Genomic DNA, 16226 nt, shown 5'->3' with positions numbered 1-16226 from the left:
CCTGCAAGGCACTGTACAAGGAGGAAGGAAACGGGGGAGACAAAAGAAAAGATGGGAGGATAACATCCAAGAATGGACTCAATTAAAACTCTGTGAAACATTGAGAGCTGCTGCATCTGAGAGATGGAGAGCGCTTGTCAACAGATCGCCCCAACGACCCTCCGGGGTTATGGGATAGGTGAAGGTGAAAGTCACCTGCGGGCACATCAACTAGGTGCCGAATAGCAGTTAACGAAAAATGTCCACAGTGCCAAGGATAAAATTTACAGTGAAAGGCTTTCATGCTTATAATTCACACTTTTCAATGTAGCCCGTTGTAAAATAGGGCTGCCTCTGAAAACAGCACATCCTGTGTGAGTGTACCAGACCGGTTTGATTTGTTTAAGACCTAACTACCTCACTTTAATCTCTGGGTGATTGGAGGTTATAAAGATATTATAACACCATGGGGCTATGAGTGAGAGGGAGTGTCCCCGTGACATGCAGTTTACCTGGCCAGCATTACCTGAGTACCGGTGACACAAACACTGCCCTGTTCTTCAGCGAGCATCTGGACTGAACAGCGAATGTACAAAACAGTACAAACATAACATTACACGAAAATAGTAGCTTGGCAACACCACACCCACTTTACTGACAAAATAACAATGTTGCTCAGGAAGTACTGAGTGGCAGCCAGCACAGCTACCTAGCGCGTCAGTGTAGGTGGGTGCGGGATACGCTAACGTTAACGTTGGCTAGCTCCTTTAAATCTGACAGGTGAGTGAGTTGCAGACAGTGGGCATCAAAAGATGGTGAAGTGTTTCCATGGCCATAATTTCTACGTTTACCCAACTTAACAGTCAGCAGCTAACGTCAGCCGAGCTGTGTAGTCTTTCTTCCTAGCCCTCTCTCGGCACATCATGAACGCTCCTCAACAACAAGGATCCTCACATTAGCTAACTGGCTAAAAACAACACACCAGCCGGTTATCGGATCTTACCTATCTTATTGCAAAGACTTGACCGATTCCCGAAGCCGACTGTGCTCCTCTCTGCGAGACAGCCGGTTAGTGTCAGCGGAAAAATCTGCTGTGTTTTTATTATGGGGATCCAAGTTTATTTCACGGAGTAAAATGGCTGCGACTGATCTGTTCGGATGCAGGGTGACGTAATGACACTGGGAGACCGGAAGCGTTGCGGGGGGCGCTGTCCCCTCGTGAACCTCACAAAGTTTTTTTTTAAATTAGTGTTATTAAAAAGTCAAAACATACATGGAAATGCAGTGTAAACAAAATATGTATAGAGAGGTATTTGTAACATTGAGATACAAAAGAAAAAAACATAAAATAATAACTAAAGACATCCGCCAGAGGACATTGTCACATATTCCTTAGGAGTGACAGGAATCATAAACACAGAAAGGAATTCCTCATAAGTGAGAAGAAACCCTCTAGGATTAAACAATTGGAATGCATCTATCAATAAGATTATCCATAGTGATGTTGAAATCCCCACCAATCACAATGTATGAGGATGGATAGTCATCCATAAGAGGATATGGCTATCTTAGAACTGGATGTAAAATGCTTAATGAGAATTTGTTTTTTAAAGTGCACCTGCTGAGTGCTCAGAACCATGAGCTAACCAGAGGTCATTACCCCACTGAGATTTCCAGAGTTTGGCATCATTAATTGTCGAATAAGATTCTTGAAGGAAACACAAATCAGTATTACATGTTTGGCAAAAAGAAATTATGCCTTGCGTTTAGAGATATCTCTTAACCCCGCGGCGTTAATAGAAACAACTGAAGTAGACAAAGTTTAAACCTTAAGAGAGGTAGTGCAAATAAGAGGCAAGAGTGGAACCTAACACGTCACATAGTTCAATAAAAACCTGTGAGAACCTAAACAGAGAAATTGGAAAACATATATATTCCTGCATAAATCCCTGAGTGAGAACTGGCGGCCAGGCAATAGCTACTCTCGGTGATACCTTACAGAAAAAAGGCCAACAGAGATGCAGATGTAGCGTAAATGTATATTCACGTATAAGCATTAAACAGTGTGTACAACAGTGTTGTAGTCAGAAAAATAACCATTGCATGTAGACTACATTTAAGTCATGTAAGAAGGGAAATGAAGTGTTCTGCAATAAGGAAAACAAAATGTTGCCTGCTTGTATGATACGATACCCCCAGACACACAGACATCACATGCCCATTTCTTAAGATTTTGTCCTAACCCCATCTGAGGCGACTTATCTGTACATACTGTAACTGTAGGACTTATCTGTACATACTGTAACTGTAGGACTTCATACAGCATTGCATAACTGTTTACAGTGTAGCTGGGCATACAGTATATCCATTGAGTTAACTATTCCTCTGAGGACCTCCTGGTACTCCTAAGGACCCCTGGAGGTCCCCTCACCCCACTTTCACTAGAAATGTAGATTTGATTCAGAAAATACTGTATTTACTGTGTTTGCCTCATCAAAAAGAAAAATACTGTATGTACTGTGTTTGCCTCATCAAAAAGAAAAATACTGTATGTACTGTGTTTGCATCATCAAAAAGAAAAATACTGTATGTACTGTGTTTGCCTCATCAAAAAGAAAAATACTGTATGTACTGTAAGTGTTTGCCTCATCAAAAAGAAAAATACTGTATGTACTGTGTTTGCGTCATCAAAAAGAAAAATACTGTATGTACTGTGTTTGCCTCATCAAAAAGAAAAATACTGTATGTACTGTGTTTGCCTCATCAAAAAGAAAAATACTGTATGTACTGTGTTTGCATCATCAAAAAGAAAAATACTGTATGTACTGTGTTTGCGTCATCAAAAAGAAAAATACTGTATGTACTGTGTTTGCCTTATCAAAAAGAAAAATACTGTATGTACTGTGTTTGCCTCATCAAAAAGAAAAATACTGTATGTACTGTGTTTGCATCATCAAAAAGAAAAATACTGTATGTACTGTGTTTGCCTCATCAAAAAGAAAAATACTGTATGTACTGTGTTTGCCTCATCAAAAAGAAAAATACTGTATGTACTGTGTTTGCCTCATCAAAAAGAAAAATACTGTATGTACTGTGTTTGCATCATCAAAAAGAAAAATACTGTATGTACTGTGTTTGCCTCATCAAAAAGAAAAATACTGTATGTACTGTGTTTGCCTCATCAAAAAGAAAAATACTGTATGTACTGTGTTTGCCTCATCAAAAAGAAAAATACTGTATGTACTGTGTTTGCCTCATCAAAAAGAAAAATACTGTATGTACTGTGTTTGCCTCATCAAAAAGAAAAATACTGTATGTACTGTGTTTGCATCATCAAAAAGAAAAATACTGTATGTACTGTGTTTGCCTCATCAAAAAGAAAAATACTGTATGTACTGTGTTTGCATCATCAAAAAGAAAAATACTGTATGTACTGTGTTTGCCTCATCAAAAAGAAAAATGTTGAAAACTATTCCCCCCCAATTTGACTAGAACTATTTAGTCTTGACCATTCATCTCTATGGTGAAAAAGAAAAAAGTTAGTTCCAGTCAACATTTTATATAGATGAGGAATGACTGTGGATAGCATGTACATGTGTTATACTGCTTTTCAACTAGCCACTTTTTTCTTTCTTTTTTTGGTGTTAAATAAGATACCTCAAAGTTGTTCTATAAAGCTTTATTTTTGGAGAAAGGGTAAAAACTGTGTAATAATCACTTAAGCTAAGTACTTTACAGGTAATTTCTTCCATGTCATTAATAATCTCTTAAAATGTCCACATTGCAAACACCAACTGAATATTTACCAAATACAATATACAATCCATTTTTTCCAATTAATTCTGTACACCACTAACATAATTTACAAATTCCACGTTGACAAATGCCTCGTAGAAATGAGGGATGTGAGTTCAGTCTACAAACACTTCCATCCAGTTTCACAAAGCAAAACCAATCCTGATGTTAAAAACACTGTAGCCTAGAATATATCAAATAATAAAATATATCAAATCAAAAATTACAAAACTTTGATGTTTGTTTCCCCTTCTGCACAGGAGCAGGTACATTAGCGACATTATGCAGGAAATCATACAGCAACTTCGCATTGTTGACATTCCCGAGTATTTGCGCTAGCTTGTCCTGGCCGAGTTTGGCTAGATCTGCCATGCTGTCAGCGTTGTTAACAAGACTCCTGTAGTTCTTCATATTGACCCCTGGCATTTTTAACAGGAAGTCATAAGGCCCAGGGTTGTAGAGAGCGGCCGATTCAGCCACTGTGTCCGACTCGGCTGTGATGGCCTGTGCTGCCGCCGCATCCGGCTCAGGGCGGCCTTTCTTCAGTTCCTGGAAGAGCTCGGCAGTGGCGTGCGGGGAGGGGCACCACAGGATTCGGAGCCGGGGGAAGTGCAGCGTGAGCAGGGTCAGTTTTGAAGTGACATCATTGGATGATATCTCTTGACGGAAATCTGAGCGGGCTATTAAGGAGAACGGTTTAGCTGGGTCAAACTCGATGAGCAGCACCGGTTTCCTGTAGTACCGGGTCATGGAGAGGCACTGGGTGTAGAGGCGCCCGCTCTGCAACGAGCCAATCAGATCGCTGACGCTCTTGCGCTCCACACAAATGTCCGAGGTCAGGATGTAGTCGCCTACTTCCAGGGTGACGGGTTCGATGTCCAGCCCGCGCCGGTGGAGCAGGGAAGGGAGTTCGCTGCGGAACTCGCGCATGTCCACGATGACTCGAGAAGGCTCTGTGGGCTGCTCCTGCCCACCTGGGTATCAGAGAGGGAATGTAAATACAAATACAAACCGATCAGTGGAACCATTTAATTTTCCCCATGGTGGTAAATATTAGATCAGAAAGAGAAGAATACTTCTGGAAAGATGTCAAGGAATTCAGAGGAGAAAAAAGTAGAGAATACAACTAGACACTTTGGAAAGGCAGAAGCCATTGAAAGCAGTTCAAGCGGAACAGGCATAACCAGTAGAGCAAAGCAGAGTCACAAATCAAACAGACGTGCCTGCTTTGCGGGTGTTGGTGGTGGCGTTGGCCGGCTCCAGATTTCGAGCCAGGTACAGGTTGGTGTCTTCTCGCCCCTCTCTCTCCTCTGGGACCACCATAGTAGCCTTTTCCCTGCAATATCACACAGGCATAAGTCTAAATGAGAAACTGACACCAACAAAACTCAAATGAGCACATATTTAATTTAAACATTTATTCGAAATTAACAGATATTACCAGTCACAGCTAAGTCTACTTGAAGTGTTAGGGAAATGCTTTTGACCTGATCAGGTGTTCGAAGGCTTTCTTCTCCTTGGACAGCGCTGTCAGGTACTTCTGTTCCTCTGTTGAGCCTCCATAGATGAGGAAATACACCCTGAGAGGAAAAAGGAGAAATCAGGAGTTGAAAATGAGGACTGTGCCATCTAAACGCTGTCAAATAAGATCACGGTTTGCTCTTGCTGACAAACCTAAGTGGCTTTCCCGGCCGACTAGCTTTGTAGATCTCCAGCTGGCGAACGAAACTGAGCTCGGCGTCGTACAGCACCACGAAACTGGGCTCCACCTCGTGCAGTACCCGGGTCAAACTGTAGGGGTCCGTGCAGCCCTTCAGCGGGTGAATGACGGTCAGCGGCTCCTTCAGGACGCCATAGTAGGCATCGGACGACAAATCCAACTTCAGCTGTTCCTCCTCGCCTTCATCTAGGTCTGGGCGATATGGACACCTCAGTGTTTTTAGGCTGAATGGCGATACACAATACATATCTCGCTATTTTCTACAAAGTGGGCTAAATTGCAGTCTAAGCGGAAGTGGGCGGGCTCATTTGGAAGTCAAAGGCACATGTGAGCTGTCACAAGCACTTTTATAAAAACAAGACCGTGATCAAAGATAGGCTTTCACAATGATTTTTATTTTATTTTATAAATAATCATCAGTAATGTGGATATAATGACGTGAGTAAAGGCAAATAATTAGGAGAGGTAGAACAGTCTGGTCAGTACAGAAAAGTACATCACTTTACTGTAATGCAGCCTTTAAAACCAGGAAAAGACAACACTTATGCGATATCATGATATTACAATATCCCAAATTGAAGACGATTTCTACTAGTCTCATATCACGATATCGATATAATATCGATATCGATATATTGCCCAGTCCTACCTTTATCTTCCTCCAACAGTTCGTCTTCGTCTCCACTGCTGCCCATCACCTCTGCCGCCTCCTTTCCTTCCTTCCCCACCATCTGTGTCAGGGTTAGAGATGGCCTGCTGACACTCTTGCCGGCCTGCTTGCTTGTCTTCTGTGCGGGCTTCTTTCCCTTGGATCCTTTCTGCGGACATGTTTTCCAGCCTTTGCCCTGTTTGTGTGAGTCGAGCTCGAAGGCAGCGGCGGCGGCAGCGTCCCGTTTACCGATGGTGCGGGTGTACAGCCGGTTGAGCAGCGCGTCCGAGCCGCGGTTGATGTACTGATGGAGCTGGGCACAAGTCCTGTCGTCACTGCCACAGATCAGCACGCGACCTGGGGAGACATGTACAGCAGTTGGACAAGGAGCAAAACTATCTCAAGATACAAATTATATTAAAAAAAATACTTTAATAACAGTACTATAATATACCATACTTAAACACATTTATCATATCAATCAGAAGACATTTTTCTTAAATAACAAAATTCTGAAATGCTGGTTTAGCTTATAGAAACTAAGGCTAGTTTTAAACAACACAAATAAAAATACCGTTAACCGTTAACGTTAAGAGCGTGACTGACTACTTAACAAGAGAACCGTTTGGTCACACTGGTGTTTTGAGCCCGGTTTCGGTGAAGTGGTTACAGCAGCAGTAGTGGGCTAGGCTAACGTAGCTAACAGCTAGTAACATACAGGTGTGGGTTTTTGGCGGGGGGGTTCCTATCTGGAGGAAACCCCAGGGGAGCACATGCAAACTCCACAAGGCCCTTTTTGGGCACATGGGAATGGGGATTGGGGACACACCCTCAGTGCCCACAGCGCCCCGGGTGGGAATCGAACCCAGGACCTTCTTGCTGTGAGGCGACAGCGCTACCACTGCTCCACCGTGCCTCGTACAGGTGTGTTTTTGCAGCATTCTATAATGCGTCATCAGTAACGTTAGATTAGGTTCCCCTGCCTATCGACCAACCAATCAGGTGTCCCGGACAGTATCTGCCCTGAATAATCAATAGTGGATGGGCTTGGGTCCAGACCCATATGAAGAGTGATGACAACTGTGATTCATACGGGGCTGGATACCAGGCTAACACGCAGGTGAAATGAGAGTGAAATGAATGACTGTTTTGATAAGATTCTGTTTATGTAGCACATTTTCATGTGAATCCATGCAATAGAGATGACCTGCATTTAATGGACTCAAGCAGCACTCATGTCTAATAATAATTCATAATTGATTGGATTTATATAGCGCCTTTTAAGACACTCAAAGCGCTTCACATATCAGGGGAGGGAGGGGGAGGGGCTTCACATATCAGGGGAGGGAGCTCAACTCGACCACCACCGATGTCGCACCTGGTTCATGTTGAGAGCTCTTGTTCTCCCTCTCAATCTCTTGCAGTACTTCAGTCAGAGCCTCCCACTTTGGGCTCTTCTCCAGTACAAGCTCCCGCTTCACCTCTGAAACTGAAACTGAAACTGAAACACACACACACACACACACACACACACACACACACACACACACACACACACACACACACACACACACACACACACACACACACACACACACACACACACGATTTCCTCGTTGCCACCAAGTAAAACAAAGATTTTCTGAGCAGATGAACACAAAGTTACAGACAAAGTCATTAACAAGTAGATGCCCCGTGCACAGCGCTGTCAGCCTTTTAATTCCTGGTGCAGGTGATGCCAGGGAACATCAGGTGAGTAGTTGAAGGAGAGTCACCGCACACAGGTAGGCTGAATTTCTTCACTTTAATTCATATTAGAAACAAGTACAAAAAAAGGACATGCGAACAACGCGTTTCGCCTGCTGGCTTCTTCAGGCTCGCTCTGTCTGTAACAAAGTTACAGACATTTACTCTGGGGGAGAAGTTTTCTGGTCACTGCTTTGCTTGTTACCTGAGTCAGAGCTCTGCTGTTTCACTTTGAGTTTCTTGCAGCTCTCTGGGATGCGGTACACTCGGCTCCTGGTGTTCACAAACATGGAGGTGCTGGAGTCCAGGAACAGCCACCCTGATGGAGACAGCACCCGAGGCACTCACTCAAACAGGGCCAAAGTGGATTCAAGGGGCAATAAGTACTGCCCCGTGTGTGTGAGCAGCAGAGAAGTACATTCATTCTACTGGACTTTTCTACCCTGAGCAGCAGAGAAGTACATTCATTCTACTGGACTTTTCTACCCTGAGCAGCAGAGAAGTACATTCATTCTACTTGACTTTTCTACCCTGAGCAGCAGAGAAGTACATTCATTCTACTTGACTTTTCTACCCTGAGCAGCAGAGAAGTACATTCATTCTACTTGACTTTTCTACCCTGAGCAGCAGAGAAGTACATTCTTTCTAATTTACCAGAGTTGCAGCCAAAGTTCTTCTGGCTGGAGCGCAGCGACTCGAGGAGGTTGAGGAAGGTGACGCAGTCGTATTGGGTGAGGTAGAGCAGGAGCACCCGCAGTACCTTGAGGTCCTGGACCAGGGCCTTGGTCTTGGCCCCCAGCTGGTGCCACAGGGGGTCCAGGTAGTGACGGATGGTCTGATGAGGGAAAACTTCACTTCAAACACACAGATTCACAGTAAAGACTCAGAGGATGAGAGACATCAACAATGCATATGAAGCATTGTACTGGGTGTTGTGGATGAGAACCGTCCCCAGATAGGAAATACAAGTGTTCTGTTGTGAAAACTGATGATTTTTAAAGCTCAATCTCGAACCGATTTGAATTTAAGTTTCTTAAAAGATGCAGTCAGAAGCCAGTTTCTTTTGGAAAAAGATTATTGCTACTGGCATTTACAAGGTAGCACAGCATGACGTGAAGTGGGACGTCTCCTCTAGTGAGTGGGAGGATTAAAAGAAAATGGAATACAGTCTGTCATAGGTGTATGAGAATGGGTGGGATGAGACTTTAAAGAGCATGGTGGATGTTGGAGACCACATTGCATTAATATGTGGGAGGGGTATACAGTATAGCAAAAAATAAATAAATAAATCAAAATAAATAAATAAAATAAAATAAAATAAAATAACTGCATCTAGACTCGTTTTTGTAAAGCGGCCAGCTGGACCAAGCAACAGAACCAGCAACAAGTGATGTCACAGGTGGAGAATGTCCAGGAGTTCTAATTGGGCGGCACCTTAGAATGCCACCTGTTTCTTAATATTTTTGCCATGGGGGCCTGTGAAAAAAAAATATATATATTGGCAGTGTATTTTTGTACTAATCATGAGCTCTTTAATAAAAAAAAATATATGTAATAATAATAATAATAATGAATGAAAATGATAAAATATACCGTAAATTCCGGACTATAAGCCGCGGCTTTTTTCCCGTTTTTTGGCCCCTGCGGCTTATATAACGGTGCGTCTTATCTATGGATTTTTTCAGAAAAAAAAAAAAAAAAAAAAAAAAATCTCTCTTTTTTAGCACTCTTTCTAACTATAAATCCACTTCTGTTTTAATTTCCTCTCTTGCCCTCTTTTCACCACACCGCGGACACTGTGTGCACTGTAAAAATAAACAACGGTGGTGTTGTGTTATGTTGTTTTGTTGAAATGTTACGGTAATACGGTAAATGGGAGCTTCCTCAAACAGCCATCTCTTTCCCGACAATCCCCTCTGTGCGTGACCACTTACATATGGTAATTACGGTAAGCAAACGGCCACAAGCCCATCAACTCCCTCCCCCGACTACCAGGAGAAAATCACAAACTTCGGCGAATTCACACAAAGGAAGATCAAGGAATATTCCATCGAACCGGAGCAGATCATAAATATGGATGAAGTGCCTTTGACGTTCGACCTGCCACTCACTCGGACTGTTAACAAGAAGCGCCCTGGAGGATTCTTTCACCAAAAAAAAGCTTTGCTCGTTCTCGACAGCATGAGAACGAGAGAGATGAGAGGATGAAAAGCACACACTGGTGCGGTGGTGCTGTCTGAAGTGAATACAGTGACTGTGAGTAGGCTAATACATTGCACACGTTTCAGGTGCAATTATAGAACCAAATCAGCCTTTTCCCCCCTCCATCTCTAAATCGGACCAGTTGTAGGCTATTAGGCTACCTTTTTTCCTCTGCCTGTCGCGCTGACTGCATTCACGCAGCCAGCAACATTTTGCGACTCATTTTCTTTTGAATTGATAATCAGGCTCGTTTATATGCATTGTAACTTCATGTTGGGATTTCCATTGACCATTGGTTGGATTTGAGCATGCAGGGGACGGGATATGGGGCAGATCCCCGTGCGTAATCACTGTGGCAGCTGCTGCAACGGGGAATCACTCAAACGCAACTTCAATGGAAACGCCTACAAGTCGCAATTGTACATTGTCGAAGTTGTAGAAATATCGCAATTCTTTTGCGAAAAACTGAAATGGAAACACAGCTATAGATGAAGAGGAGTTCGTTGGTTTTGAGTGACAATGAAGGAGAGAGGAGAGTGGTTGACGAAGCCACCCTGAACCTGTTCGTTTCCGACACTGAAGATGAGGACTTTGGTGGTTTCAGTACGCAGGAAGAAGAGGAAGACGAGCATTAGTGACTTGACTTCTCTGGTTACAGGTTTGCTGCACATATAGCCTATTGTTGTGTGATTTTGTCTGGGGATTAGTGACCTGACTTTTGTTTTGTTTTGTTGAAATGTTAATAAATGGGAGCTTCCCCAAACAGCCATCGCTTTCCCGACATTCCTCTCTGTGCACGAACCCTTTCATATGGTAATTAAACATCAAAACACCCGCGGCTTATAGTCCGGTGCGGCTTATAGAAGAAAAAAATAGTAAATTTTGGTCCCGCGGCTTATACACCGGTGCGTCTTATAGTCCGGAATTTACGGTACATAAAATGCTGCCTATATAACTTTTACTCAATTAACTTGCACTGATTATTAAACTGTTCAACTGTAAAATACCAATTGTTTTGATACCCATTGGAGCATGCAATCAATGAGTGTGTGTGTGTGTGTGTGTGTGTGTGTGTGTGTGTGTGTGTGTGTGTGCATGTGCGTGCGTGAGTCCATGAGCTGAATCTTAGGACTTCTTGGATTTTTAATGTTGTCTTTTAGCTCAGACACATTCTAGAGATGTCTATGTTCTACTACAGTTGGGCTTGGGAGGAACTTGACAATAGGGTTGTATCTAAGTCAGCTGGGTGGCGCGGGGCGGACCTTATCGAAGGCGCTCCCCAACGTGTTCTCCAGGGAGAGGTCCTCGGCCTCCAGCGAGGGGTTGTAGCGCTTCAGCTCCTTCAGGCAGGCACTCATGATGTCCAGGATGGCGCTCTGGATGGCCCTCATGGCCGGCGTCAGCGACACGTGGAGCTCCACCACCTCCGGCTTGTGCCTGTCCAGAGCCGTGTTCACTGAGGCCTGGAACCTGACGAGAGGCCGGGAGTGAGACAGGAGATTAGGAGAGGAGAGGAGAGGAGAGGAGAGGAGAGGAGAGGAGAGGAGAGGAGAGGAGAGGAAGAGAGACATGATTGCAGATTGTAAGCTTGCAAATAATGTATCATACATTGAAATCTGAAAGTACCTAATTGAAGAAGATATTTGAACGTTCGTACTCCTAAAAGCATCCTTCAGAGAAAATCGCCCTGGAAGTTTGTCCTGAACAAACTTAGTTTGCTAACAAATTCTAAGCACTTAGTGATCCAAAACTGCGGTTTGTTAGATTGAGTGGGCTCTCCAACATCTAAACTCTCATGACGTGTGCATGTGTGTGTGTGTGTGTGTGTGGGGGGGGGGGGTCACCACCAGACCGTGTCACAAATTAATTTAATCGTCAATGCAGCTCTCACATCTCAAAGGAAGGCTTTGCCGATTTTCAACCCACTTTATCACTTTATCACCCACTTTGTCAGTAGTCTCACTTGCCAGAGTCTCTCCCTGCACTGGGAGAGAGTCTGGCTGCTAATACCTCCACTCTGGGCTAGTGGGGTAAAAAGGCTCCATAACCTTTACAACCATCCACCAAAAGTACCAAGCAGGCCTGCTTTGTTGCACATTGCCAAATCTTCGTCAAAACTTGCCATTTTCAGCATGTAGCAAAGAGCTAGCATTGTTGTTGTTTCACAGCCGCGGAGGCATTTCGTTTTGGCGGAACATCACGGTCGCTTCTGTGTACGGTGTAAGGTGAGTAACAGACCCCTCCATCATATAACAGTGAAAACACAGATTGATGTATTTTCACATCATTGAAGATGGAAGCGTTGTCTCATAAATGATGTGAAAAGACGTCAATGGCGGGGAAAGAGATAAATGTGAATATTTCTAGTTTCTTTAGTCTTATATGAAAGTAAGCTGATTATCTTTGGGGTGTGGACTGTTGGTCAGGGAAAAGTGATTGACATTTCTCACCATTTGGTGACATTTTATAGACCAAATGTCCAATCAATTAGTTGAGAAAACAATCGTCAGATTGTTAGTTGCAGCCCTAAAACCATTACAGCCTTACCACAGAGACCCATGCTTGGTTACTGTCCGTCTCACCTGGGCCAGAGGTCTCACCTTGGCCAGAGGTCTCACCTGGGCCAGAGGTAAAGCTTCTTGACAAACAGGTTCCTCATGACGCGCTCCACCTGGCAGAAGCCGGAGCAGAAGGCTGTGGCCTTGTCAGTGAAGGCCTTGATGAAGCCCGTCTTGTTCTTCTGTCTGTACAGACGCAGGATGAAGGCTTCCTGACACGACTCGATGATCTTATGGGCGCGGTACACCAGGATGCCTGAAGGGGGCGACGCAGAAACATGCTCTGAGTATGTTACTCTAGGTCAGGGGTACTGGAGCCATTATGATTTCCGCAATCGCAGGAGCACGGACGGAATGGCGGAATTGACCAATAAAAATTGAATCACCTGTAAAACGTGGAATACTGCAGAATTTGACATAATGACCCTATTTCAGCCCAAATATGAGCATTCTACATCGGACCATCGTGATTAATTACCTGTTCAAATTAAAAATGAGCAGATTTAATCATGAAAAAGGCTAGGGATGCACAGATATATCGGCCGTATATCGGTATCGACCGATATTGGCCTTGTTGACTGCAATCGGCTATCGGCAAAAAAAGGTGCTGTTCCGATGCACCGATTGCAGTGGCCGATATTTTAGCCTTGGGTCATTTGGGTCACATAATTTGTTTGTTTGTTTCATAATTTGTGCTCATTCAAAGACAGTGTGATGAAGGGCTCAAAAGAATGTGTACGTGAGTTTCATGTTTACAACGCCAGCTCTTTCAGGTCCGCACTCCGCAGCTCTGTCTGTGGCTGCTGCCTGCTGCTGGGTGTGAGTTCTTGTGATAGAATCTGTGTTGGCCCGAAGGACCCCGCCAAGCCAGAAAACTAGAGACTGTCTCACGAAGCTACACCTCATGTTAGCCGGCTGTGCACCTAAACACACCGCAGTTGTAATTTTACATGATGACTATTTTGGGACTCGCCATGTGGCGTCTGAGTGTTACTCTGTAGTCGCCAGAGCGTAAAATCTAGTCGCATTTGGCGCTTGGCGTTCATTTCGGGCCCTGGTCCACTCCAGAAGCAGCTACAGGTGGGATTTACTGTAGGTGTGACAACAGCGAGCCCGTGATAGACAGATGGTTCATCCAATCACCTGCCAGGTATTTTTCGAAGGCACCTGCCTTCAAAGGACAAGTTCCAGATGGTTCTGTGTAACACACAATCTGGCAACGTCAGGTTACACAACTCAACTTCTCGTCCAAGCACTTGTCATATCTCGCCTTGATTACTGCAATGTCCTCCTTGCCGGCCTCCTTGCCTCCGCTACTCATCCCCTTCAGCTCATCCAGAACGCTGCAGCCCGCCTGATCTTTAATCAATCCAAATTCTCCCATGTCCCTCCCCTTTTCCGTGACCTTCATTGGCTACCCATCTCAGCACGCATCAAATTCAAGACTTTAGTACTGACCTTCAAGGCAGTTCACTCCACAGCTCCTCCATACCTACAATCCATGATCAAATTCCAAACCCCCCACCGTTCCCTCCGCCAGTGCAGGCCGTCTCGCCCCTCCGCCGCTTCATGGATCATATCGCTGCACCTCACGACTGTTCCCTCACCTTGCGCCAAAATGGTGGAACGAACTCCCCCCCGCAATCAGACCCACAGAAACATTACCCTCTTTTAACAAAAAACTAAAAACACATCTTTTTAGATCCCATCTGATTCCCCCCTGACCAATCTCTTCATGCACCACCTATTCACTGTTTTTAAACACTGAACTGTATACACTTTTATATTTTGTTTCATCTGATTGTGTTGTGAATCTGTTTTTATTACTGCTGTCTATACATTTTGTTTGCTGCTGGTTTTTTACTGTTTTTCTATCTGTTTTTATTGCTGTGCTGTACATAATCTCTGTACGTCGCTTTGGATAAAAGCGTCTGCTAAATGCCAATAAAGTAAAATAAAGTAAAGTAAAGGAATTGCTCCAGGACAGCGCACGCGTGCACACACGCACACGCACGCACACACACGCACGCACACACACACACACACACACACACACACACACACACACACACACACACTTTTCTCTGTGCACTCCAATAACTTTATCATTCTTTATTTTTATAAAAACTGATAAAGTTATTGGAGTGCTGTCCTGGATCAATTCCTTTCTGTGATATGTTTTTGGAGGATTCAGCACCCAATAGAAGCCTTTGAGGGTTGTACTTTAACGTCAGGTTACAGCCACAGTGCTCTGACCTGATATGAGGTGTGCAGGGATGCGGTCAGTGAGGAAGTCGACCACCAAGATCCTGCTGGTGACAAACAGCACCCCTCCCCCGGTGTAGACATTATAGCGCTCGGTGCTCTGAATGTCGCTGGTCACCGTCCTGGGCAGGTGGGTCACACCCTCCACTCGCAACTGTTCTGTGAAATACTCCTGAGAACAGAGGAGAGGGAGGAAGAGAAACGTCAGGCACCTGTTCTGTTGAAGATGTACTAGGTAGGAGAGCATTTTAAAAGCTCGAGCCACTCCGCCAGATGGGGCGGTATTGAGTTCACAAGTTCACAAACAAATGTGAAGCAACCTACATCCATCTGGCAGCATCAACTGACATCAAGCAAGCAAGAGAGGCAGGAAGGGGACAGGTGTCATGCCGAGTTTTGCACCCCTGCTGAGAATTGCACCCCCACCATATTTTGGGACTGTTTTAACTTAAAAACAGGAATGCAAATCTCGGCAGGTACAAACGAGATTTGCACCCCCCTCCATAAAGTCAGGAGAGATCCCCAGATCTCGAGGTCACCTGTCGGTCTCCATGAGCCAGGACAGACCCCCTGGCTTGGAGATCACGTCTACCCTGACAATTATATCATCATATATATTTTAAACAGTTAAGTTGCCATATAAATCATTACAATATGCTCCCGGAAGTTAGGGATGCAATTCTCGGCGGGGGTGCAAAACTCGGCATAACACCGGAACTGGGGGTAACCCGCCATTCAAAACAATGAGCGTGGAAGTGAATTTAGTAAATAAACAAGACACGTAGCTTAGAAACACATGTAGCTGAGCTTCGGTTTTTAGCCCGAATATTACAAAATACCCCACTGATTCATAACAGGTCTAAAGTCATATACCAGTCGAGCGCACTTAGTGACATAAGCAAGACAACAGTAAAACGGACTGGTTTTCGTATTGAGTTTGGCGTCGGTGGGTGAAACCCTACCTTTGCCAAGCAATAAGCAATGACACACTACTGTAAATGGCGTGCATGAATTTCTCTCGATACCACAAATAAACAGTTATTAGGCAGTCAAAACGAGATAGTAGTTATCACAGTCGATCGTTACCAACCACATGTAGCGTATCCTTTCCTCACCTGCTCCGGGGTGGTTGTGTTGAGCAAGAGGACCAGGCTGCCCTCCTCGGAGTAAACCCGCATGAACTGCAGCAGTATGCGGTCTAACCCCATGCCCTCCGCCGCCACCAGCAGCCCGTCACAGCCGAACAGAGCCAGGAACATCTCCGTCTCAAACTCCAGCAAACGACCCGCCGCCATGTTGAAGCCAACGAAAC

The 16226-nt window shown here is 44.4% G+C and overlaps 2 protein-coding genes across 2 annotated transcripts in view; both read right to left on the bottom strand.

The window, feature by feature from the left end:
- The window catches only part of mrtfba (myocardin related transcription factor Ba), a 40838-nt gene extending 39751 nt beyond the window's left edge, over nucleotides 1-1087 (bottom strand). The window contains exon 1 of the mRNA XM_083636204.1: nucleotides 983-1087. The gene's annotated coding sequence lies outside the window, so the exon portion shown is untranslated. The remainder of the gene's footprint in view (nucleotides 1-982) is intronic.
- A 2566-nt stretch (nucleotides 1088-3653) lies between these two features.
- ercc4 (excision repair cross-complementation group 4) lies at nucleotides 3654-16209 on the bottom strand (the record flags this gene model as incomplete). Its single annotated transcript, XM_083635893.1, has 12 exons — nucleotides 3654-4748; nucleotides 4998-5110; nucleotides 5262-5354; nucleotides 5449-5686; nucleotides 6144-6500; nucleotides 7522-7638; nucleotides 8095-8208; nucleotides 8544-8724; nucleotides 11354-11561; nucleotides 12710-12905; nucleotides 14906-15086; nucleotides 16030-16209. The coding sequence occupies 12 exons, from the start codon at nucleotides 16207-16209 to the stop codon at nucleotides 3991-3993; spliced, it is 2736 nt and encodes a 911-aa protein (XP_083492019.1). The 3' UTR covers nucleotides 3654-3990.
- Between the last annotated feature and the right edge of the window lie 17 nt (nucleotides 16210-16226).

The sequence above is a fragment of the Poromitra crassiceps genome, assembly GCF_964638095.1.
Source record: "Poromitra crassiceps genome assembly, chromosome: 4".
Lineage (NCBI taxonomy): Eukaryota > Metazoa > Chordata > Actinopteri > Beryciformes > Melamphaidae > Poromitra > Poromitra crassiceps.
This window is presented reverse-complemented; position numbering and strand designations above follow the sequence as displayed.